The following is a 17,455-nucleotide window of genomic DNA, read 5'->3' on the forward strand; positions in this document are numbered from 1 at the left end:
AAAAGACTTTGTCCACAAAATCAAATGAGTTCAGGCTTGTTATTATAACAAATTTCACAGTAAAAAAAAGGTGGATACATGTTCACGCATACTAGCAAGTAACAAGCTTTCACTTGATAATAATATAGTAGTGAATTACAGAGGAAAAAGAAGAAGAAACGAGTTAATGATACAGGAAGCAGATTCTTGAGTATGGCAAACTTGGAACATTCTGAATTTTATTTTACACAATAAAATAATAAAATTTTGTTGTTTGGATGGCAATTTCTGAGGTATAAAATCATCTACACGTGGGGTTGTGGGTCCGAAAGTTCATAGTTTCTACAGCTCTGCTGGCAAAAATTTATTATTTTCATGAAAACATAAATACATCAATGCTGTTTAGGTTCTGAACTTCTTCTGACCCCTTAGCCAAATTTAATGAATTTGTGACGCGTACCTAACATCACACAGTGGCTATCTCCATGTGCATAGAGAAGCAAGGACTTCTAAGTACTGATCTTGATCCAAATTTCAAACAATACCTGCACTATGTAATGTGTATCATGAACCACTGGTTTTTAGCCTTGTTGACCTTGAACTAGCTTATTGATTGTTATTTGTAAAACAGCAACCATTAAGTGTGTGTTTGGAACCTCAGAATTAATTTTGATAGAGTAAAATCGACCGTGGGTGACAATATAAATGTTTCAAAGTCATTTTGTAGAAATGATTTCTGCCACAAAAACCAATTCACTCGGAAACTGGAAGAGCTGCTTGTGTTGTAACATCAATTTTGACATTTTTCAATTGAATTGTACTACATCATGGTACAAAATCCACTTTTCTTGTGAAGATATCTAAGCATATGTCACATCTTCTAATTACGTTATCATAATCAATTTTAAATCGACTAATTTTAACTTAGAGTAGTTTGTCTTATGTTCTGAAATCTGCACAGAACATGAATCTTAAGAGATTGCATGGTGAAATTTGTTGCCAACAAAGAAATGCTTGTCCCAGCTGAAAAGTTGGGGTGGTATTTACAAGCTAATAATGTGTCAACACGGGATGATATTAGGAATCATGAACATGAGATTGCATTTGTATAGGCGTGATCATTGAAAAGCATGATAAAAAAACTAAGGTCATGTTTGAAAATCTTTCTATAATTGATTCTGAGTCAAAATCAATTCTGGTGAGAAGTTTCCGTGACTAGCAGCTTCTGGTTTTCAGAATTGATTTCTGAGAAAAGAGTAGTCGGTCCAAACATGTTATAAAAATAAATTAACATCCACTGCCAGTGGCAACAGATTGGTTGAGCGAGCAAAACCACGACTTCCTTCTCTCCGTTTGAGAAGACGATCGCCGAAAACCAGAACCAGAACACCTTGCCAAGTTGTTCCTCAGGCTCCTGCTGCAAGGAACCAAGGAAGGGCTAACATCTGCTCCCAAGCAAAGACTAGGGTTGATTCTGAATGAGGAGAACCGGCTCTGGCAGCTCATGGAGCGAAATGATCTTGAAGGAGAAGAAGATTTGGATCCGCGGGAAGAAGTTGGTTTGCAAAATGGGGTTGTCATGTCAGCATCCCCTAGCACCTCACTTGAACAAGTGCAAAATGTTAAGGACAAGTTTGTTGTCCTCTGCATTTCCTTTGGCAATGGCCTTGTGTCTGGAAGCTTTGCAAACGAGACTATGCCGTGCCGGCAGAGAGGACAGGCAATTGAACCTGGAGGGCCGTGAGTAGTTGTTGTTGAGGTAGAGTTTGTAGAACAAAGATACAAGGCACATTGTGTGCAGAACTCGTGATCACAACCTGCATTATCGGATGCATGAAATTTATAATGCTGAATATGAACTAACAGCCAAAAAAAGTACTTAACACAAACCTCTTGTTCATAAAGAGTATTCATTTTCCATGCTAAACATTCAATTCTTAAAGGAAAAGATGATTGTTTGATGATTTCAGAGGCATATACCTTCTACAGAGACCATACATTTCCTTTCCAAACAAACAGCACATGGATCTAAGCATGTTGGTGCTAATTCACTCATCCTCCATCCACATTCTCTGTTAAAGATGATACCAACAGAAACAAAATTGTGTCTATTAAAATCAATTGATTTTAATTTCTAAAGAAAATTACATGTAATTGGTTCTTACAATACATACCTAGCAATTGTTACAATGCTCATAAGTGGGAGAGATAGATATGGTGAAGGAAGAACTTGTAAATGGTCTGCTGGGGGTGTTTTTAAAATATCCTCAAGCCAGTTTCTATTCCATGAACGAGCAACCATCACAGGGGTCCATCTTCAAAATAAAAAAATCATCGGGGTAAGCGGAGAAGTTTGGAATCCATCAACGATATACAAGTGCTTGAGATAATACTAAACTCAGGATGTAGCAAAGCATCACAGGCACTAAGATATAGCAGGTTCAATTGGTTTAATTACAATGAGAAAGCATAGACCAAAGAATTCTTGAAAAGAACTCAGTAAGAAAACATACTTGTCCTCTGTATGAATTGTTAAAAAAAAAAACAAGTTGGTGAGGCATTTGGAAATCCAAATTATACAGATAATACTGCATACAATTCCCATTTACAATCATTGCATTTTACCTTCGAGTTGATAAGCAATGCAGCTTTCAAATTACTACTAATACAAGACAGAAAGGGGATACAAGGCTAAATTTTGAAGCACAAGTTCACCAAGAATAAAAAAGGGATACTCTGAAACCAAGAACATCACGCATAGATTAAACTTAAGTTTCTGGTGGAAAGCCAAGTGAGCTAGATTTAACTTGCTATACATTAACAATTTTATCACATGTGACCAAGGGAACAGGGAGTTGATTGGTTCCTCAATGAGAGTAATAAATTTCCTATAACAATATAGACCAAAGTAATTATATATCTACAAGTCAAAAGTAACAAACATATATATATATATATATATATATATATGTTAATACATACCCATTTGCATTCTCATCCGTCAGACTGGCACCCTTTGCAATCAGAAGCTGAACCAAACAAATAACACACAACATATAAAAGGAACTTCAATATGAAGAGTAAAGACCAGCAATATAACTAACTTAAGCTTTAAATTTTCATTTGGAAGAATAATATATGTTCAGTTTAAAAGTATATTCTTCTTCTAAAGGAAAATAAAAACACACTTGACAGCATTGTGCATTTCCACCACATGCAGCATAATGGAGCGGAGTGCTCCCTGAACCTGCAAGTAAAGATAGACAACAGTTAATAGAGGTCAAACTGATTGAATTAGCCCAAAATTAGGGGATGTTATATGCTTAGATTTCTTAATATCTTTTATGCCATGCTATGTTGTTTAAATTTACTCTAACTGTACAAGGGGTCAACTTTGATCCCGTTTGAATACAGACTAAAGAAAACTTATTGGAGTTTTTACTACTAGAAAAAGCACAGGATAAGCCCCAATAAGTGCTCTTTGGTTCGCATCCAAACAAGAACTTTCTCTTATATAGTAGAAGCCTAGAAGGAAGGAGCGAGTGGCTCAAATCTCTCTCCATCTGATTAAATTTGATAAATGTATACTGCATATAGTGAGAGCTAAGGCTGTGCTTAGTAGAATAGGAGGGGAAAAGCATGGTGTAGAAATTGGAGTGAGATGGAAAGGTTTTGATTTGTACTCCATGGCCCATTCCAGCTGGGTAAAGGCTGGAAAGTGGGTGAAAATTTATTTTCATGCTACAGGAGGAAAGGCCAAGTCCAACAAACTTAGACCTAGAATTTAAATGAGTTAAGCTGCATTTCAACCACTCCAAATTTTTGTTTTAGCAGCTATTTTAAAGTAGCTTTCGTTCTGAAATCTCACCTCTTCAATTAAGTTCAACCAAGTGCATCCTAATATTATTCTAGAAACCAGAAATGGAAATGATGAACATTATTGATGATAAATGACCAGACTGTGTAAGTTTGATAATTAACATTCAAACTAATAAAATAAAGGGAAGCATGAATATGGAAACAATCAAATATTAATCTACTTATATAAATGCTGACTTTCCAAAACAAATACTTGACATCACTCTATCACATAACTAGAAAATGCCAGAAATTACCAATTAAATCAATGGTAGTTCCATCCTCTACAGTAACCTCAGACACAGACGCTCCCAAGTCTAAGAGTAACTGCACACTTTCAACATGCCCATTCAATGCTGCCATATGCAGTGCAGTGATGCCTCCATCAGAAGTTCTGTTAATTATCTCGCAAAGAGCACTTTGTATGCAACCATACAAAGACAAAGTTAACTCATTGCAGCAGTTTATAATAGATAACTGCATTAGGACTTTCAGGGTGAGGGTACCTTTGATCAAATTCAGAGATTGATTCATGATCATCACTCTGTAACATAGTCCAAAAGTCAGGGTTGCTAGGTATATAGTCTGCGAGGATAAGCCGAATGCACCTTGTATGGCCATTTAGAGCAGCCAAGTGGAGAGCAGTACCTCCATTCAGGTAGTCTGCTTTGTGAATCTGCAATCCAATATAAATGTCAATGTTTCACAACTCCTTCCCCCCAACAGTTAACTGACACGATTGGATCAACTTCTCTTTCCTTAAAATCAATTTAAGCTACTGAGAGTAGCTTCTCCCCAGAATTGACTTTAGTTTCGGAATGTAGAAGTATTTCCAAACATGCACTACTATTGACAAAATATACAAAATTGGATAGCAGTAAAGATCATACATTGGCATTAAAAATAATCAGGGTCTGAACCACCTCCCAGTGACCATGTTGACAAGCTTGCATCAATGCAGTCTGTTAATGGTATAACTATAAGGTAAGTAAAAGAAATATCCCTTTCTACAATCGAAATTTAGCTCTATTCACATAAAAAACCACAAAGTTTGAAGCCTTTGACATGAAAATGCACAGTTATAAACAATAAACAGTAAAAGTAGTGCTAGATTGAGCTGCAATTTTTCATAAGTGTCTCAATTGAATTTAAGGAAGAAAACATTCAAACAAAATATTATAATTGATTACCTGACCGCGATAATTCCTGAGATTGATATCGACTCCGGACTCAAGCAAGAGATACACTATCTACATCAATGCAAAACAAAAAAACAGATATTTTGAAAAGAATTCTTGCAGAACATGATACAAGAATATGATGTGCATTGGTTGAATTAAGCATACCTCATGGTGGCCATGAGCTGCAGAGTAATGTAAGGGCGAATTGCGAACTCCAAAAGTCGAATACCTCCCAAGACGGGGATTATAATCCAATAAGGCCTTTGCCTCTTGAACATCTCCATCTCTTGCAGCAGAAACTAGCCGCTCCCCAGATGCAGAACATCCAAATGAATTCCCCACCAGGCTTAGAAATTTCATGACCCTCAGAAATCAACTCAACAACTAACAACAATTCAGTAAATTGGAATCAGGGTTCCTTCACATTGACAACCTGACAACAGACCCCAATTTCTCTGTTGGACAACACATGAAATCACCAAACCTTAATCAATCCGAACCTCTGATAGGGAAGGGACTTATTGTAGAGATCTTCTCTATCAATGTTTTCATTCCATTACCAATCTAACAGCAACTCAATAAAAGACCATTATCCTCACATGACTCATGAGAGACACACAAAAAGAGAGAGAGGGGTTCCAATAGTTTTGTCCAAAAACCTTCAAGCCTGGGCAATCAGTGAATCGCTGACTCACAAACTGGTAATTAAATATTAAAAAAATCAATTCTTTTTGCTTCAACACGTCGTGAACTTCAAGAAACCCAACAAATAAAAACAAAATCTATGTACCTCTGAAAGAATTTATATTCCAATTTGCCAAATAGATCCCTTGCACCTGACAATCAACTTTCCAAAGATTCCATCATTTAAAGAACAAAACTTGAAGAAATAAAACCAGCTTCCAAATCTTCCCAATGCACAATAAGATTCACACCACCCACCACCCCATATAAAAAAAAGATCAAAATCACACAACCCCACCTCAAAAGTTTGTAACTTTTCCCTGAAATGAGCAAAACCCAGAAAGGGAAATGGCGTTTGTGGTATATAGGAGAAGATTGATGATGAAATCAAACCTCCTCCATCAACCTGATGGATGCAAAACCATTTACAACGACGATGAAGACGGGAGAGGTTGTTTTTCCTTAAACAGGGAGTTTTCTAAAAATAAGGAAATGGTTATCCAAATGGGAGTGAGTGACAGATGTTATTGGGAAACGCAAGGTTTCAGAACAGGTTCTTGTTGTCGAAGAAAAGGCGTGTGACCATGATTGGAAATTATTAAGGAAAGAGTCAACTTGGTATGGTAGGTGTGTCGTTTCTTTCTTTGTCCCCCTCCTTTGCGGAGGAAAAATTGCTTAGATCAGATCAAATCAAAACACACACAGACACACAGATCGAGGCCCTCAATGTTGATACCTCACTCATCTCCTCTCCTTACTTTGGGGTCAAACAATTAACCATCTTCACTTTTCTTGTTTCATCAATTGGTCTGTTATTTTATTCACCATCTTGGTTAAATGGTTAGGACCAAACTAACACTAATATTACTTGTTTATGTGGATATATTACAAGGAAAAATATTTCCAACAATCACTTTTAATACTCTATTTCCTTCTTCTTTTTTCTTGTATTCTCACGGTGTAATCCGTGAAATTAATCTTTCACCTAACAATCAGTGTACTAAATCGTAGGAAACTAATTAATGTGTTTTTTCAATCATAAGAATTAATGCACCCAGCCACTTGTTTAATAGGTGAAGTATTGAATCAATATTCGAGAGCTGGAGAAAGCAGTCTAGTGCCTACTGTTGGGGGCGTCTCTATTCTTGCACCTAAGCTTCGTCAATTAGGGTTACAAAGTTGCAACGATGTTTCCCCCCTTGGGGACTCCTCCTCCATCAGGGAGGTTCCTTTCGTGCTTGGTAGGTGTTTTTCCCTCCCATAATAGGTGAGTTTCTTCCACATTAGGTGGATTTGTCACCCAAATAAGTGGTTTCTTTTGCTTATGGTATGGTTTCCTTATTTGCACCACCACCTCCTTCGCCCTCAGCGCCTTCACCTCTACCTTGGCCATTTTCGTCGCCTTCATCAAACGTGAGTTGGGTCACAAATCTAGTGTGATACTACGCGAGTAAGCCTCTACAACCTAAGTCGGAGGCCTTCTTCTCGGTCTCAAGCTAAGTTCAAGGTTGAAAGGGGAGCGCTTTAGTTGTTATGATTTGTTAGCAACCTCGCCACGCCACCGAGCCGTCGTTGTATCCCAACCGCGATATACTCTGCTCCGACCAACACCACCCCATTTCCCTCTGTTCTGTTTTATTTCTGGGTTGCTTCTAGGTAGATCGGCAGGTTCCCCTCTTTCCATAGTGCCAGTTAGTTTGCCTCCTCTTGGTGTCGTTGAAGCCATAACGTATGTTTCCTTGAAGACTTTTTTTATCGCAACTCCAGCGGATGGATTGCAAAATGGAGCGGTTGTTTATAAAGGAAAGATATATTATTGCTTGGAAAATCAAGTTGATTCACTGGTTTCTTGGAATTAGAGCGCTTGTATGGTTTTTGTTTGTTTATTGATTACTAATATCAGCATGAGTGAGCATGCTTTGTCCTTGATTGTTTATTATCTGACTATGCATTGCAGAATCATTGCTTGGGATTTTAGTCTCAGAGATGTGAATGTCACTGTTGTAAGTTCCTTGGGCAGTCTTTGAGTATCAATCTAAGCTCCATTGAACAAAAAAGCTTCATCTCGCGTCGCAAGTTCATGTCGCGGTGGATGGCAGCTATAACTCAGAAGTTTATCGCATGGGATGTGGCAATTATTCGAGATATTCGTGGCTCTTGGGTGTCCGGAGTCTCCTCAGCCTTGGCCATGGAAGTGCCTGCCTCGCTAAAATTCTTGTAGTGGAGTTTGGATTGCAGGATGTTTGGAACCTTGGCTATAGAGATGTCTCTTGCGTTTCAGAGTGTGCAAATGTGGTTTAAGTCCTTCGTAGCACCATAGATGTGTCATATCTTATTAGGCGATGGACACTATTGCTACAATTCGAGGCTCCGAGCTATGCTCTCTTGAGATTGGAACGTCATTGTTGATTACATGCCAAGGGAGAAGAGCAACACAACTGATTGTCTAATGCGACAAGCGTCATGGAATGGTGCTTCATGTAGCGTTTGGACTTTAGAGACTTCCACCCCCCTTTTTCATTGAGTCATCATGTCTAGATTTGATGCTTTATTGTAGTTGTCCCCGTAGGATAGCTCAAGTGATAGGAGCTGGGGGACATGGGTTGGGTAGGAGAGGTCCATGATAGATTCCTAACAAGTAGAATTATTTCCGATGTAAAAAAAAAAGATGCTTTAGTGTAGCTTCTTATTTTGCTTGTTAATTTTTCTCTTAAGAGTATGATACACAATATAATAAATGAGTGATAAAATCCCATTACTTGTCACATCAAATACTTAAGTGCTATAACAAATTTCAATTGCTATTAATTGATATCAATAATTTAAAAGCACGCATTAATTTATTTAATTGATTAATGTTTATCCATATAATATAAATAAAAAATGTAACACTTTATTTATTTTGTTGACCAATAAAGTAATCAGACACTAATTTTATTAATATGCTAATTTCACTTAATTTCTCTTTCTTTTTTCCACCTCACGTGCCAAGCTGTAATTGGACGACATGTATATATATATATTTTTTGAAAAGATGTATCGAGTATATATTAATGGCTGTTAATGGGTAATTCGGGAATGATTCTTCGGGAGAGTAACCAAAAGCCAATGAAAAATTTAAAACAACTAGTACAATATTTTCTTATGAAGAACTGAATAACACTGTAATGTTTTATAATGAAGCATATTCAGTGATATATTATTTTAAACTTTGGGGGCATTTGCAATAGTTTCTTTAAATTTTTTTGGGTTAATTTTATAGGCATTATTTAAGGAAGTGATCGATTAACCTTATAGAATTAAAAGATTAGTTAAGTTATGTACTCAACCACCTCCTAAATTCTTCTTAATGATGTGACATGCAATTCAATGAATTAATTTTTAGCTTTAAATACTGGATTATATACCCGCCCCTTCAATTTATCTTCTAGTACGTACTAGCTTTGTTCGTGCATATTCAAATAATCGTTACGTACAAAGACCAACAAATCACCAACAAGGTCCAATAGTTTGGTTTCTTAAGCATTCAAATATTCAATTCAAGGATTCGGTTGATGTTTATAAAAAAGAGTTTGCTAGCTAAAAGAGGCCTTAATGTGATATTAAAGGTTTAAGAGAAATTAATCTTATAACTATCTACTAATACCTTAGTTAGTGCATGCAAAAAACAATCCTTGGAGGTAGAAATATAGTAGTAGCCACAAAACACTAAGAAAAATCTTTGATAGCATATTTTAAAATTATGAGGAATTTAAAATTATAGAGAATTCAATCACGTTATCAAATGAATTCTCTTCATTTAAAATAATTTTTTTTTGTTACAATTTTTTTTTGTTAAGGTACATTCTCTTTAATTTCTATCATCCATAAAAGTTTGTAAGAAAATGCATTTTAATCAATTGATATGTTTAGAAATTTTATGACAATCATGCAATTAAAAATAGCTCTATTGGACAAATCATAACTATTTTTTTAATGGAATTTTATTTAAGTATAAAAAAGTATTAAATCTTTATATAGTATGAGGGGACAATATATGTTAGATAAATACGTACTGATAATTTACTTTAACTAGGGTCCAAATGCTTTAAGATGCTGAAGGAGTAAAAATAGTTTATGTAAGGCACGTAGCTTGGTATCAATTGCTAATGAAACATTCAGAATTATTGATCGGTGGATTATAGATAATTTATCTCATATTTTTAACTACTAAGCACGTAGCTTTGTACTAAACCCACACTAAGAAGCAAAGAGAGAATGGTTTTTAAAATAAAACTGATCGAGAACATCATCATTAACAACGGTCCTTGTGTCCTTAGCCCTTTGGATCGGTTTAAGTTTAACCCGTAATGATAATCATGTCATGCCACCAATGATAACTCCAAGAAACATGAAGGGAAAATGGCTGTGCTCAAAATAAAGTGGTGGAAGGGCAACAATTTTGTGCTGTTAATGTTGGCACCTTATGCTGTTATGCGTTGTCTAACCCTTTGGGGCGTAGACAGTTGGAATCTTTCGTACGTGTTATATTTTCTTCAACATAGAAGCACAAAATATAAGCATATAACTATATATAGATGCATCTTTTGAAAATGAATATTTTATATGAAAATATATAAATGAATTATGACCGTTAAAACAATTTATAATAGTTATGCAATAGTCACATAATGACTTAAAAATGTGATATTAAATTACATAATTTCATATTTAAATCTTGATGGTTCATGAAAAGTATAGATATACTTTTAATAATTTCTTTTGGATTTAAATATATTTTTAATCCATATTAAACAAAGATAGAAAATTGAAATTGGTCCTATCAATTTTTTTTTATATAAATTCTAGTTCCAAATATATTTTTGAAAATCTTATGACATTCGGAGTATCAAATATTGTTAAAAGGGAAGCATGCACAAAATTACTTTGACACTATACACCATTCAGCATTTTGGTCATTTTTTTAGTCAACAACATCCAATGATTGATATTATAACATCTATTACTTTTACGCACTCAACTCAAGCATGGCAAAATTGTTGCAGCCTTGATAAGTACTTGAAGAGAAACAAAATGATTGCGACCTCCATTATCTTCCAAGCGGTCAATATCTTCCAAGTTCCAACCATAACAAGTGTCTATGGTTAGCTCATCGATAGTAACACACTGCACCGGCGTCAAGGTCCTATAATGGAGAGTTTGTTACAAAGTTGAGAAAAACATTCACAGGAATATATGTATTAGAATCGAATTGTTGGGAATATCAATCTTTGGTAAGACTTATAAGTGTGTTTGTTAAGATTCAGGATTCCCGGTAAAAAAAAAATTAATTTAATATAAAATGAGAAATGAGAAAAAATGATGAAATTTGTGAGTAGAGGGATGTTACATTCATTTTCTCATAGGCAAGGACAGAACTAGCCTTGGTGAAATGGGGCCTTCGCCCCCAATAAAAATACAAAGCTCCCAGTATATGTCCTAAGAAAAAATGTATTCGCCCCCTATAAAGAAAATCTATTCACCCCCTAGAGTAGGATTGATTGGCCCCTAAAATAATAAGGCTTTGCTTGGATTTTGAATATATTGCTATTACTCGTTTCCTGCAATAATTAATAAGCTGAGGCGGATTACTTTTTTTTTTTGACTTTATTAGTTTTTTTTAGGGGTTGTCTAAATGACCCTAGATAAAAAATGGGTTAAATAACGCAAGTCTAGGTGTTCCAATGATATTATTACATGTGTTTTTTAAAAAATCAACTCATATTACATGTGTCATCATAAAAACCAACTCAATTCATTTTTTTATTTTTTTCATCAAATTCATTTTATTAAATAATTTATTTATACTTTGAACCTATCAATTAGAATGAATTACTCAATGAACCTATTTTCTAAATAAAAACCAAGAACCCTAATCCCCAATTTTAAGTGTTTAGTCTCAATTCATGAACATCATCGTATGCCATGGATTTCATTCATCTCCATCGTATGGTTTTGTTAAATTTTTGAGGTTAGATATCTAATTTGTTGAAGAAATTACAATTTTTTCACCTTGAACATGTCAGGTTATGGTTTTGTTAAATTTACTTGTGCATGTCATGATCTCGGTGATAAAAGGCTGTTGGGTCCTTAATTCTGTTTCTGGAAGTCCTCTGAACTTGATTAAACCATTTAATGCGAGTTTTAAGGGATACCGTTTTAAGGCAAGAAATGACGTAATCAAGCTTGGAGACGGATGGAACTTGTCTATCTCCACTCTGGTTCATCATCATATGATGGAGATGAATGAAATCCATGGCATACGATGATATTCATGAATTGAGACTAAACACTTAAAATTGGGGATTAGGGTTCTTGTTTTTTTTAAGAAAAGAGTTTTATTGTGTAATTTATTCTAATTGGGGTTCAAAGTATAAATAAGTTATTTAATAAAATGAATTTGATGAAAATAAAAAAATAATAATAATGAAATGAGTTGGATTTTATGATGACACATGTAATATGAGTTGATTTTTTAAAAAACACATGTAATAATATCATTGGAACATCTAAACTTGGGTTATTTAACCCATTTTTTATCTAGGGTCATTTAGACAACCCATTTTTTTTTTATGATATTCAGAAACAAATTTCAAAGTTTATCCTAATAGCTTGTTAGGAGTTTTATCATGAGTATCTTTTTTCTGGTGTTGCTCCAGCACCCTTTTAATGGGACGGTTTGTAATTTTTCAATTAATCATTTAGAATATAAATAACTAAATTATAAATGTTTTTAATAAAAAATCATAGCAAATTAAACTAAAAGGTTTAAAACCCTTCCATTTTTAAATGGGTACCATAAAATTGCTTTTCTTTATAATTAAAATATCGAGTGACATTTCATTCTGCACGAGATAAGAATGGAAGAGAGAGAAATGAGAGATATAATAAATAATGTGATAAGAAAAAGTATAATGAAAAAAGGTAGATGAAAATGAGATGGAAGAGAAATAAACTATACACATTACACTACAAATAAAATCATTTGGTTCTTCTTATAAATTTAAAGTACGTGGAATTTTGTTTTTGACTTATATTAATGGTATTTATTTATTTCTATGTATTTTTAGGTGTTTTTTAGAAAGCAAAATTATATTGATATAATGATGAGAAAATTGACAGGATTCACAACCCTCCTCAAAGGGATCAAGAAGACACTGAAAAAAAAAACCTAAAGTCTAAGAGAAACAACCCAAAGAACACTGCCAACCCCGAAAGCCCACGCGGCATAACCAGGAACATGGTAGCATCCTTATGTTTTTCAATATTATGGCAATATTATTATCATAGATGTGTTGTGTTTTTTTTTTTCTAATTTTCTATACGTATTTTCCATTTTTATTCCATTATGAATTCTTATTTGAACAATTTTTTTACGGTTACTATTAATAGAAGCCCTCATTTTAAAATTTGTTCAAACTCTTATATAAAATTTTGCCCCCTCCAACAATATTTCCTGGTTCCGTCCCTGCCCATAGGAACGCAAGATTCCCAACTCATTTCATGGGATTTATGGAAGTTATTCCATTCCTAATAATGTTTTATGTCAGAGCATCCAATTTCCAACCTTATAGTAAACACGAGAGTATAATTCCCTACCTCCACAATTTAAAGCTGTCAATATGGGTTGCAATCCACGGGTCAGCCCAACGGGTTGGCTAAATGAGCCGAGTTGGGTTAACTAAATTTTAACTCTGATACAATATGGGTCAGTGCAACCCAACCCATTTAACCCCGCGAGTTAAACCAGCCAGCCCGTGGGTCAAGCGAGCCAGTCCGCGGGTCAGAGTAATTTTTTATTTCTATTTTTAAATTGTTCTTGGACAGTGAGCACATTGACATGTTTGTTTAAAAACCTTATTTGTCAGTATTATTATTAAACTATGCTGAACTATGGTAGATTTGGACCGGTTGTGCTGATATCGTTACTAATTACTATTGTAAAACTATGTTAGATTTGAAGTTCGAACTTAAATTTAGATATGCATAAAGTGAATGATGTTATATTGTTTACTTGTAATCTTAGATTGATGAACTTTTATAAGTAGTTTTTTGTAACAATTTTTTTTTAACATTTTCAAGATTTTTTAATCCAATTTTTGCATTTTTTTATTTATTTCATCCAGCCTGCGAGCCAGCCCGTCAACCCGCGGGTTCATAGCGAGCTGGGTTGGATTCATAATTGTCTGGCTCATTTAAATCTTAGTTGGCATAACCCAACCCGTGGCCAACCCAACCTGTTACGGATCAACCCATATGGGCTGGGCTGAGCTAGCCCATTTTAGCAGCTCTATTCCACATTCTCGAGAATGTATTTTCCAACCTTTTACCAAACTCCCCTTAAGTGATGAAATATAAACACAGATTAAAAGCCCCAAAAAAAATACCAACACTTTATTTAACGCTTTCTCACTAATTTGTTGAAACTCGTGTGAGATTTACTAAAAATATGGGGCACACTTCTAATTTAGTGAAATTGACATAAATGTTAATTAATCAATAAAAGAGTGTTGAAAATAGAGTGTGTTAAATTGCGTATTGTTAGCATACCTTGAGCCCACAAAATATTAAACTTAATCAAATAAGGGTTCAACTTTCCACCCTAGAACTCAATTTCTCATTCCACTTTAAAGTTAGTAAAGTATTATATTGTCCTCAAATAAGTTACATTTCGAGTTTTGAAAATCTAGATGTATTCCAATATTTAAAACCTGAAATGTTAAGTTTATAAAATGAGTTTTTTAACATTCAGGCATTTAGAATCCGGAATGAAAAAGTATAGATGTATTTCAATATTTAAAATCTGGAATGTTAAATTTGCATAATGAGTTTTTTAACATTTCAGGATTTAGAACCCGGAATGAACAAAATATAAATGTACTCCAAAATTCAAAACTCAAAGTTAAGTTTGTGAAATGAGTTTCGAGTTTCAAATTCTCAAAACACAATTCACAACATTTTTGGAACTTGAAAATCCAGAAAGGATTTTTTAAATTTCGAAATTTAGAACCCGAAATGTAAAAACATTGATAGATCCAAGTCGAAGAGAGAGAGAGCGAAGGAAAAAGAGAAAAAGGTAAAAGGGGTATTTTGAGGTTTATCATGCTTGGGTTGGGTGATAAATTTAACACCCATCAAATAAAATTGTCAGCACATTCTTTTTTTTTTTTGGTCAATGGTTTTGAATTTATAGAAAAAACAAAGCCACATACATAAAGGCCCAACGGCCCATCCTGACCCACACCCGTGAGAAACACATCAACATAACGCTTGCACAGAGGTCAAGGGCGGATGAAACTAAGAAGAGAATACAAATACCAGAGGAACTAGAAACATGACACAATCCTAATTGACGAAAATAAGGCTACGCGCTTTGCTTTGAGCAAGATCATGCGCATGGCTATTGCCTTCCCGCGGAGTCCAAATGAAGTTGACACCACCGGCTCCTGAGCGAAGAGAGTGGATATCCTGCAGAATCAGGGAAATCTCCCACCTCGATTTTCCATTCTTGATGAGGGAAATAATTTCTTTGTTGTCAGATTCCACTTGTGCATGGTCTAATCCCAGGTTGAGGATGAGGGTGAGGGCCTCTCTAATTGCTATCGCCTCCGCCACTAAAGGGGAAGGGGCATGAATGCCCCGGGAATGGCTCATCAATTGGGCTCCAGTCTCGTCTCTGCATATTGCTGCTACCGCTCCTCTGCAAGTAGTCTTATTAAAAGCCGCATCCACATTAATCTTCACTCTTCCTTGCGGAGGTGCAATCCAGTGAGACCTTCTGTTAGATTGTTGCCCCCTAATTGCATTAGAAGCCTGATCCTGGACTTGAATGCTTCCCTCATAATCTTCCAGAATTGAACTGCTCAACTTGGCTACTGTAGCACAGGGATTTGGAGGCCTCCCTTGGAAAATGCATTCACTTCTTTCCTTCCAAATTGCCCAAGTGGTAAGAGCTATGATCCTAAGCCCCATAGCATGGAAATCAGCCTGGTTTTTCAGAGAATCTTCCATCAGTAATATCCAGTCTCCAAAACACTGGAAGTTATTTGAATCATGGTTAATTTGTAGTTGGGACGCGAACCAAACGGGCCTAGTCCAGGGGCAATGGAAAATGGCATGAGTTATAGTTTCAGGGGAGAGTCCCAAATGCTCATCCTCAAAATGCCGGGGCGTCTCCACGAAAATCTAGCAATATGGGAGGATATGGAGCTGCAGAAGTTAAGAGGGAATTTTATAATTGCCATTGCATAAGAGGGTATTGCTTGTAAAACTGCTTTGATAAGAACCTCTTTATCAGCTTGATTGAGTAGCTTTTCCTTCCAGCCTTCCATTTTATCTAGGACTCTCATTTTCAACCAACTAAGTGTTCTGTTCCTTGATCTACCCCACTCCGCGGGGAGACCCAAATACTTCCCGGGAGAGTCCCAAATGCTCATCCTCAAAATGCTTGAAATTTTGGGTTTGAGTCTAGGGTGGGTGTTCTTGCTAAAAACAATTCCACTCTTCTCAACACTGATTTTTTGACCTGAAGCCGTAGTGAAGCGGTTGAGCACACTGACCAGATTATAAGCTTCTTCCTCAGAGGCTTTGGCGAAAAGCAGTGCATCGTCAGCGAACAAGAGATGCGTAAGGGGGGGGGGCAATCTAGAGAGAGCTTTAAGCCTTGCAGATTCTCTTGTGAATGGGCTTGGAGAAGCATATAAGATAATGACTCAGCAGCTAAAACGAAGAGGTAAGGGGATAGGGGGTCCCCCTGCCTTAGGCCACGGCTTGGAATAACCTTGGTGCTCATCTCCCCATTGATCTTGAATCTATATGACGCCCCCTTCACGCACTTCATAATTCTGTGGATCCATTTCCCATTGAACCCATAAGCCTCTAGGCAGGCTTCTAAGAAATCCCACTCCATGCGGTCATAGGCTTTGTTCATATCAAGTTTAATGGCCATAGTATCTTTGACTGCACTTCTTCCAGATTTGAGAGCATGAAAAACCTCATGAGCTACTAGGATATTGTCCTGGATTTGTCTTCCACTAATGAAGGCACTCTAGGCTTGGGATACTAGCTCATTCATGTGGGGTTTGAGCCTTGAGACTAGGATTTTGGTGATGATTTTATAAAGGAAGTTGCAGCAACTAATGGGTCTCAACTGACTTATGCTCTCAGGCTTGTCAACTTTAGTGATAAGGGCCACAAGAGTTTCATTGAGGGAATCTGGGAGAGAGCCAACATTAAAAAATTCCGATACAGCTTGGCACACATTATCCTTGATGGTTCTCTAGTGCTGGCGGTAAAACAACCCATTGAGCCCATCTGGTCCAGGGGCTTTGAGCCTACCTAGGGAATCAACAGCGACTTTAATTTCCTCTTCCGTGACTGGCAGATCAATAGAGTCATTGCATTGTGCTGTGACTATCCTAGGTATGGCACTACAGCCCTGGGAAATATCTCTGCTCCCCGAATGTGAGAAGAGGTTGATGTAGAAGGTTTCCACTGCCTTCAGAATATCAGTTGTGCCTTCGACCCACGTGCCCGATTCGTCTTTTAATCTGAGGAGCTTGTTTTTGTTCCTCCGTTGAATCGTTGTCGCGTGAAAAAACTTGGAGTTACGGTCACCCCACCTGAGCCACTTCAACCTGGACCTTTGGCCCCAAAATTTTTCTTCTTGACGCCAAAGGGTTTGGGCCTCGAGCTGGAGCGTTCTGATTTCAGTG

At 36.2% G+C, this 17,455-nt stretch overlaps 2 protein-coding genes across 2 annotated transcripts; both read right to left on the bottom strand.

The window, feature by feature from the left end:
- Positions 1-1,036: 1,036 nt before the first annotated feature.
- Positions 1,037-6,485, bottom strand: LOC130710993 (E3 ubiquitin-protein ligase XBAT32). The gene is made up of 11 exons (XM_057560414.1): positions 5,809-6,485; positions 5,184-5,716; positions 5,028-5,087; positions 4,728-4,799; positions 4,344-4,513; positions 4,095-4,255; positions 3,168-3,226; positions 2,962-3,008; positions 2,154-2,294; positions 1,960-2,051; positions 1,037-1,796 (listed from the first exon to the last, which is right to left on the bottom strand). The coding sequence occupies exons 2-11, from the start codon at positions 5,376-5,378 to the stop codon at positions 1,267-1,269; spliced, it is 1,527 nt and encodes a 508-aa protein (XP_057416397.1). The 5' UTR covers positions 5,379-5,716; positions 5,809-6,485; the 3' UTR covers positions 1,037-1,266.
- An 8,601-nt stretch (positions 6,486-15,086) lies between these two features.
- LOC130713193 (uncharacterized) lies at positions 15,087-16,689 on the bottom strand. The gene is made up of 2 exons (XM_057562983.1): positions 16,522-16,689; positions 15,087-15,926 (listed from the first exon to the last, which is right to left on the bottom strand). The coding sequence occupies exons 1-2, from the start codon at positions 16,687-16,689 to the stop codon at positions 15,087-15,089; spliced, it is 1,008 nt and encodes a 335-aa protein (XP_057418966.1).
- Positions 16,690-17,455: the final 766 nt, after the last annotated feature.

Source organism: Lotus japonicus, chromosome 4 (genome assembly GCF_012489685.1).
Source record: "Lotus japonicus ecotype B-129 chromosome 4, LjGifu_v1.2".
In the NCBI taxonomy this organism is placed as follows: domain Eukaryota; kingdom Viridiplantae; phylum Streptophyta; class Magnoliopsida; order Fabales; family Fabaceae; genus Lotus; species Lotus japonicus.

Excerpts from the sequence above, each read along its gene's own strand:
- LOC130713193 (XM_057562983.1), bottom strand. The coding sequence starts at position 16,689 with ATGGCCATTAAACTTGATATGAACAAAGCCTATGACCGCATGGAGTGG. Across the intron at positions 15,927-16,521 it reads ATGGGGAGATGAGCACCAAG|ATTTTCGTGGAGACGCCCCG; the intron begins GTTATTCCAAGC and ends CCATATTGCTAG.
- LOC130710993 (XM_057560414.1), bottom strand. The coding sequence starts at position 5,378 with ATGAAATTTCTAAGCCTGGTGGGGAATTCATTTGGATGTTCTGCATCT. Across the intron at positions 4,800-5,027 it reads TCAGGAATTATCGCGGTCAG|ACTGCATTGATGCAAGCTTG; the intron begins GTAATCAATTAT and ends TACCATTAACAG. Across the intron at positions 4,256-4,343 it reads ATCTCTGAATTTGATCAAAG|TGCTCTTTGCGAGATAATTA; the intron begins GTACCCTCACCC and ends TTGCATACAAAG.